This window comes from Cupressus sempervirens, chromosome 11 (genome assembly GCF_028749045.1).
Source record: "Cupressus sempervirens isolate cs-2001-9-10 chromosome 11, ASM2874904v1, whole genome shotgun sequence".
NCBI lineage: Eukaryota > Viridiplantae > Streptophyta > Pinopsida > Cupressales > Cupressaceae > Cupressus > Cupressus sempervirens.
In genome coordinates, this window is record NC_143128.1 from 480,508,192 (window position 1) to 480,516,992 (window position 8,801).

General features: G+C 35.5%; 1 protein-coding gene across 4 annotated transcripts; it reads right to left on the minus strand.

Annotated features, from left to right (window-relative positions):
• Window positions 1–1,223: 1,223 nt before the first annotated feature.
• LOC149530470 (putative clathrin assembly protein At2g25430) lies at window positions 1,224–6,006 on the minus strand. 4 transcript variants are annotated; one of them, XM_089808570.1, is made up of 3 exons: window positions 5,881–6,006; window positions 5,491–5,630; window positions 1,224–3,684 (listed from the first exon to the last, which is right to left on the minus strand). In XM_089808570.1, the coding sequence occupies exon 3, from the start codon at window positions 3,585–3,587 to the stop codon at window positions 1,731–1,733; it is 1,857 nt and encodes a 618-aa protein (XP_089664696.1). In that variant the 5' UTR covers window positions 3,588–3,684; window positions 5,491–5,630; window positions 5,881–6,006; the 3' UTR covers window positions 1,224–1,730. The 4 variants fall into 4 exon arrangements, with proteins under 4 accessions (XP_089664696.1, XP_089664694.1, XP_089664697.1 ...); XM_089808568.1 differs by having other exon boundaries at window positions 1,224–3,766; XM_089808571.1 differs by having other exon boundaries at window positions 5,724–6,006.
• Between the last annotated feature and the right edge of the window lie 2,795 nt (window positions 6,007–8,801).

Below are 8,801 nucleotides of genomic sequence, written 5' to 3' on the forward strand. Positions count from 1 at the left end.
GAATTGTTCTAAAGGCCTTTTGCAAGGCCACTCTTAATAGGGTGATTAAATCCTCTAACAAGGTCACACCTAACAGTGTGTTTTGTAACCTTTAACTAGGTTGGCTCCTAACAGGGCTCACTTCAGAAGAGTGAAAATCAGTAGCTAATTACTTGGTGGTTTTTCCCATATTGGGTTTTCACGTTAAATCTAGTGTCTCATGTGTTCATATTATTTCTTTTATGGTTGCATGTTAATTACTGCGAATGTTTAAGATCTGTTAAAGTTAACATACACTACATCTATCGAGTTACAACATTTTTCTGTATGTTTACCGAGTAATAGTAGTAACTAGTTTATTAGACATCTAAGAGATCTGTAGATTTGTTTTTGTGGTAACTGATTCAACCCCCCGCCTCACAGTTACTCCATCTATATTTCCAATAAGTGATTGAAATCTTTTAACCAGGTCACATTTAATAGTGTGTATTATAACTTTTAGTAGGGCATCAGTTCAAAAGGGTGAGAATTAGTAGCATGTTACTACTGGTTTTTTTCAAATTGGATTTCCACGTAAAATCCTTGTATTAAAATTGTGTAAATGTGCTTATGGTATTTCATATTTACATTTCTGCAAAGTTATTTTGATCTAGGACAGTAACCTACAAAGTTAAGGTATTGAATGATCTAATGAATGCATGCATGTTAAGATTTTATAATTATGGATCTTACTAGTACTAAAAAGTTTTATTTGTACATCTAAACCTTGGATAACTAATTCACCCCCCTCTCAGTTATTCTAAAGAATTCCAACAATAATATATTAGTTATCATTATAATTAATATTTATTTAAATAATAATCATTAAAATTAACTTATTATTTTAATTTTTTAGTTATAAAAATATAATTATATTATAATTTTAATTAATTATAATTAATATAATTAAAACTTATAATAAATATTTAATTAAATTAATTCAAAACTAAGAGGCAATACTAAGCCACTCTATGGCACTTTATAATATTATTTCATTTCCCTTGATCTAGGTAAAAATTCTCTCTTCTATGGTAATGATGGATCATGGGGTTAAATTAGAAACAGAGTTCTTTATAAAATATGCATGACCATTAATTTCTGAACAAGAATTAAAATTCTACAGCAATGGTTCCAATTATTTGTTTTATGGGATAAACAAGTCTGAAAGGCTACCTGCTTCATTTAACACAATAGAATGCTTTACATGGCAACAAAAGACAAAATAAGTCACTCAGCAATACATATGTAAGTGGCATGTTACAAATGAAATTTTACAAAAATTCTCACTAAAAGAGTGTACACAGAGAGATGAGAAAATTCATAACACACTATGAACAAAATCCCTATGCTCCCTTCAAAAAATAGTATAATCTATCCTATCACAAGGGCTCAGCAATCAGAACACCCAGTCTGCATGATGAATTGAGCCCTTTTAATACCCTTTCTGCTTTAACTTGCTTAACCCCAACGGTTAACATAGGCATGACCCAGCTAATCTGTAAGCACTGTCAAATAACTGATCCACAGAAGAGCAAATGCCACATATGAATCCTATGGTTTTCTCTTTCGTGCCACTCCGTATTTGCACCTATCCAGCTAATGTGGCACTCAATACCCCTCGGCTTTTGCAAAATATCCATCTATTTGACCTGGGCAATCTTCATCAATGATTATCAAATGCTGCAAAAATCAATTGTGCTAAAATAAAATGATCAATAAGTAGTCGGATAGCTTTGCATATACCCTACCATGCCATAGTGGGGCATGCCATAAGGAGTTATAGGATATGAGTTTTGTGCAGCTAAGCCATAAGGATTATTATACAGCTTCACGATCCCATGCTGCCCCTGCATGCCATCCTTCTGATACTGTAGCCAAAGTTGCTGCTCTTGGACTAGAAGCTGCTGTTTTTTCACCATATCTGACATCTGAACATAAGAGGGAGGAGGAACATTTAAAGATGCAGCAAATGGATCCCCTCCACCCTGTGCAAATGGAGCAGGCAATGCCAAGAGTGAAGATGTGTGTGGGTTGAGCACTGCAACACTGCTTGCACTTCCACGTGTAGAAACCTGTGACGTGTACTGCTGGTGGGCTGCAGCTTGGTCATACAAACCTTCCAAGACCAAGTGATCAAAACCAGCAGGCGAGCTTTGTTGTTTTGATAGATTACTAGCTGACTCCAGAAGGGCAAGCTCCCAACCAGCCTTTCCAGTTTCACCCAATTGTTGATCCCATGCAGCAGCCCTCCCTCTAGATTCTGATTCCGCAGAACTGGAAAAAAGAGCTAAAGCAAACTTGTTCTCCTGTTCTTCAGAAGAAAATGTAGCCTGATCTAGATTTATTAAATCTCCCTCAGGCTTTGGATTTAAAACCTGCGGTGCCTCGGGTTCATTCTCTGAATCATCACCAGGAGCTGGGAGTGCTTTAATATGATTCAAATCCTCATCTGGTTCTTTTGATTCTATTGAAGGACTTTGTGGTTTACTGGGCTGTGGTTCTGGACTCTTGGGCCTTTGAGTACGAGAGGATGATTTTTCCCTTAGAAAGTCCTCTAATGTCTCAAGGAGTTTCTCTGAAACCTTCTGTACTTCTGGATATTCAGATGTTCTACAAACACCCATGTTTTTACACAAGCTGTAAAAGGAAGCTAGTTCATCAACTTGTTTTGCTGCTCTTGAATAAGTATCAAATGCTTTCACACAATATTCGTACTCCATGTCAAAAAATCTATCCAATAGAACAGCCAACCCTTCACAAATGTCAGCATAAAGCTGAAAGCTCTCTTTCACAATCAGATACAGAGCTACCTGAACTAGTCTGTTGCTTTTTGCCATGCCTGTTGGCCTACAGGCAAGGAACCGCTCCAAAAGTCGCTGCCAGCGGTGTGTCTTATCGAAAACCATTTCTGATTTCATATCTCGAATTGCCATCCGTTGACCATTTTCAAGCTGAGTTTCATCTTGCCTCCGTGCTTGGTAATCATTGTGACCATACCTGTAGCTATTGTATCCATTACTTCCATAATCTCCATTACTATATTCATAACCATTATATCCTGTAGTATCCACCTTGCTCGAACTGCTACCGAATTGTTTTTTATCACTTAGTGCACAATCAAGACACTCATCCAAGTAGAAAGCATACGTGCGTACAAAGGCAGAATAGTCCCAAGCATTGGAATGTGAGTCATCTCTAAAATCAGATAAGTTCAGTAAACGAGCACCACGCCTTGTTGCATAAAGCACTTCATGCTCAAAGTTTGGATCACCATCACGCAACAACCTATGGATGAGCCACACTGCTTTCAGAGCCACTACCCAATTATGTGTTTTGGCCAAACGCTTAGACAGACCTGCTACACAGGCATTCACGTAACCTCTTGAATAGGAAGTTAGGAGCAAAATCTCCCTAACGTACTTCTCATCAGTTGGAAACTCTTCATGACTTGTGGCCTTGACAATAGCAACATCAAGATCTGGAGCTCTGGTGCTTACTACTTTTGCTATCCCAATGCTTGTCTGATCTTTAACTGTCCCCATTACTTTTCTGAGCTTGCTTGGAGCCATTGTTATCCTCTCTCTGAAACCCTTGAATTTTTTATCTTTATTATCTCTAGTTCTGTTTACTAGCTCAGAACCTCTTATTTTACCTATAAATCAGATCCTAGAAAAAACAGGCAAGCCACACCCTTCAGTCCCACCTTATAAGAAATACAAAGAGATCTCTGCACAGCAGTGTAACTGACCTGATCCAAAGAAGAAAGAAATTGGGAGTTGTTATTCAGAGCTCTGCAACACCTAGGAATCAGCAGAACTGTGACTAGAAAATGTGATCAACAACATGAAACCAGTATTTACATAAAACATAGAGAATAGCAGAAACTTGAACCTTCTTTCCAACCTAATTTTCCTAGACAGTGGAGACTGAAGAAATTTGACTAGCATTAACCAATATAGTTTGCCAAACAAAGAGGCTGTATCATTGAATTCCCCTTTCTTCGGATTCTGTTCAGTATTTTACTTCTAATAATATCAATTACTTGTGTTCATTCTACAAAGAATTGTAAACAGGCATTATCAAATATATACCAACTGCTAAGTCTTTATCTTAAATATAACAGCTTCTATAAATCGGTTTCATCTACCATAGCCCGGTCTCCAATCATTTAAAATAAGTTTACTCTTACAAGATTAAAGCAGTCGGAGCTTTCAAATTTGGATAGCAGGTGGTGCTGAATAAATTTAGGATCCAATCCAGCCAAATCAAAGGTAAAAATTTAGGCTGTGATGAGCATTTTTAGGATACAGTACTTGAAACTATCTAGTTCTAAATACAGAAAAGGGCTCTAAAAATTTCCAACCTCTAATATTTCCTCCCAAAAATTTCACTGCAAGGTTGAGTGAAAGACTCTAAAGCTTATGTATTCGCTATAATAGCCCATTAAAGCTGGTTTAAGGAATTCTTTCCCACTATAATATCTAATCACAGTACTTTCTTTCTTCACATCCCGATTCCTTCTTACTGAAAATAGGAATTCTAGCAACTGCATGTGATTGTGTCCAAACCCACTTTTCATTCTTCCTAACCATAACAAAGTTCAATCTACCGGTTGGAGCCTACTTCTTTGATATCAAGCAGCTCCTGAGCAATCATGACAACATACACGGAGGCAGAAGACTGAACTCACTCAAATAAAGGTTATAAGTTCTTACGGTATAAAAAACTGATTATGGAAACATATGCCATGTAAGATTTCTGCCTGAATAAATCATTATTTGATTAAAATTAGTCACTGAATTGACAAAAAAATGGGCTGAATTTGTTTTGCCAATTCAAAGAGTTTTCGTATATTTTCCCCATAATTAGCACACAAACAAGATCTCAAACTTTCCCGTAATACTTTACAGACTTAGATCTCTAGGGTGAATAGTTAACAAGGATTCTACAAGAATTCAAAATCACATTTGTTGCCCCAATCTAATCTAATTGTATTCCAACAAATTCAGATCTCTTTAGAAGCCATAGAATTTTTAGCTTTACCAAGAACAAAATAGTTGGCAAAATTATACTTCTAAAACTATGAAACAAATGTATTCGTTTGATTCACTTCCAAGGAAAAAGCAATACAAGGCTAACTAATAAATACACGCATACTAAACAAAACCAGATATAACGAATATAAATTTTGAAACTTAGCGAAAAAATAGCTTGTTCGAAAAAAAAATACAAAAAATCACCATCTCTTTAGGAAATAGTTACCCAGCCCTTATTATGCACCAATGTAAAAGTTACCCTTCCACACTAAAACTTATGCACTGGTGTAAGTTAGGAACTCTCTTTCATTTCGAACTAAAAAATATTCAGAAAAAGTCAAAGATGGAAAACATTCGTATGCAAAAGAAAATGAATTCAAATCCCCTAAACACAACGCCTGGACTTGAATGAAAAGCGAAAAAAATATAGAACTACCTGGATTAACGCAGAGTCTGGTTTCCCATGGCCGTAAAATCTGGAAATTTTCCTGAATCGCAGCTCACAAAAGATGTTGCCAATTGTTCTCCCGCATAAGCAAATAAATGAGGAAATCTTCAAAATTCAGCCGTTTCAAGCTGCAGGAAAAAATAATCCTCAAAAGCTTCAACGACGTTTGCTGGATAAGGTACAAATGTTCAAAAACTTTACTATTAAACATAAATACTCACATTCATCCAATATTGGGGGAACAACTAACATCAAAATTTACAGCTTTCTCTCAAAAACAGCCCTAAATCTTACGGTTGAATTAAAAAACTCAAAATTTCTGGATGAAATCTAAGACACCAAACAAAACTGTTACAAGAGGGAGAAATAATTCTTTACTTCCGCCTGCGAGACTTGAACTCAGGGTCTCAAGAAATAAAGTGCTCTGGTAAAATTTGCCTACTTTTCTTTTTCTCTGCTTTGAAAGGACACATAAAGCAAGAATTGGCAGCAAGACTTTACAATGAAAACGTAGGAAAAACTTGTCACAGACCAAATAAAGCGCGATTTGAATTCCAGTTGGCGTCCGCGTTTTTCCCAGTTTTAAACAGTGTTCGACGACTGTCAATCTGGGCCGTCCGATGATTTCCCAATCGTACGGTTGCCGTTGTTTCAATGTAGGAATCAATCCACTTCACGTGCCATATGGTTCTGACACGTAAGTTTATTTTTCTATGGTTATTCTTAGCTGGGAGAAGGACGGGGACAGCTCATTGAATGTATTGAACTACTAAAGCTAATTTTTTAATTTTAATATAAAGTCAATTTGGGTTGATGGCAACCTGCTTAGTCGGTCATCTTCCTCACCTATATGCACAACCATCTTATGCTTCACAATTCCCTTTTGACATCACCCTTTCTAGAAGCAAGCCATCACATGTTTTGGAGAAAGTGAATGTTGCTTGGAATTTCATCAAATATGACGCATCTACATATTATTTTGAAGCAATTTAACAAATCAATATATTTGTAATAAATTTTTTGTTTGGATTTTTGTGTTGAAATTAGTTGATGGAGAAAGTTATTAGGGTGTTTATTTTAGGTAAGGGATTTAAATATAGAAAGTCTCCACAGTGTTTTATACAAGTGAAGCTTCTCGAATATTGAAATTGGTGGATATTCTCGAATATTGAAATTGGTGGATATAATTTGGTGTAGGGGAAACGATTGAGTAGCTGAACAGGCTAATTTCGTGCATCTATAGTTCCTAATTCATATATCAAAATTTGTCAATTTTTTCGATGAACCTTCGTAGGTGAGTGAAGAGCTCAAAGCTAACCTTTCGACTTCCCCGCATTGACGGAGCTCTCTATAGAACTCGTAGAGTGCAAGGTGGTCTAAAAGTGCTATTTTAAAACGTTCGACCAAAACCCTCCACTAAGACCCACCAATAGCGGCTCGCCCAAAAAATAGTACTTTTTGCACCAATGGACCAATTAGCAACCAAGAAAACTAAAAAATGATCAAAGCGAGTGACTATTGGCGTTCATGGTGATTTGTTCTAGCATGTTTGTATGCAAGTACAGGGGATTTTTTTAGGTTGTAATTAGGGGGAAAGGTAACGGTTAACATTGCGGCAATTGTGTACATGGGTGACAACTAGTTCATTTCCCTTATATAGTTAATGCAATTATGGAAATGAAGTCTTGGGAGACACAAATGTCACTTAAGTCTCTTAATCTTAAAAATAGAGGATTATGAAAACAAGATTATTCACTCGAGTCAACTAAATAATTTGTTTAGAATGCTTTGAGATAGAAGGGCCAATCTCAAAGAGATCTTAGTTAACTTGGGACCATTGTGAACTATTATTTGATTCACACACTCTAGAATCTTTAGGCCAAACGCTAAATGTTATCATTATTTTAGAGAAAAAGTATGTAGATAGTCTAATTTTATACTAATTTATTATAAAGAGTGGAAAGATAACATATTAAACGTGGTTGAAGCTAGAGGATGTAAGGGAAGTTAGGGATCGTTAGGAATGGTAGAGAATGGATGAAGGACGTAACTTCATTATGCTAGTCCAAATCATGGCCCCATGTTTTTTCTTTTCCATCCTATTTGCTATGCCAAAACTTAAATCCATAGCATTCTCTTTCAATTGCAATATTAAATTATAGTTACATAATATTTCTCATAATTTTTTATAATGTGTGATATCTAATCCAAGTAGGGTCTTCTTCACATAAAATCATAAGAATGATGAGACCATATATATTGATTTCCTAGGCAACTATTGGATGTGTGTGCGCACGCACACACATGTGTGTGCATATGCAGGTACGCATGGGTTAACATTGTAAAGAAGTTTAGGTAGAAAAGCAACTTCCTAGACCAACCCGTAACCCTTCTCTTAGCATAGTATAGTAATTTATGTGGGGAAAACCCTTTTGGGAGAAGAAAATTCCACTCCAAAAGTCACCCAATATATTATTTTAGAAATTAACAAAACAAATTACAATATAATTGCAAAGCAAGCTTCTTACAAGAGTGTCACCAACCTAGATTTAGAGGCAACATAATAACTATCAGACTCACAAGATACATCATGATACTCAATCATATTAAAACACCCTCATAAAATAGGGTTTTCTTCAATTGCAAACAAAGTAGACAATAAATTTGTCCATTTTGATTTATAACCTAATAATAAATAATCAAGATTTATAACAATAAATTATACATAAAATATGGTTTTCTCAACTATCAACAATCTAGATACATTTTTATGACATGCAGAATGCACCAATAAGAGAAAAACATAATTTTTATCCACCATTTAGAATGCACTTTATCCAACACTCAAAATGCATTGGCGAGACAAAAAAACACATGTTTATCCAACATTCAAAATGCAACTTGTCCAACACTTAGAACACATCATGAAATTTTATTCTTGCAAGATTGAGATATTCTCCTCACAAATCTCCCACTTGTCAAGTACCTTGAAAGAATAATGAGAGAGGTACCAACATCATATGTTAATTGTTAGAGGTTGAGAGGTTGTGATAACCCCAACTAGTTATAACTTTGTGAAACATCAAATCCTTCTTAAATTCAATTGTTTGACATTTTGTCAAACACTTTGCAAGCAAGCTCTGATACCACTGTAATATCCCTTGCCCAAATTGACTAATTTTAGCTCAAGGAATATTATCAAACACTTGTATGTCGCCTTTCTCTTTTCTAATTTTTTTGTGTTTCAAATTGTTTGATATAGTTTGAATGATGCTAAGAAACTTAGAATGTTCACAAAT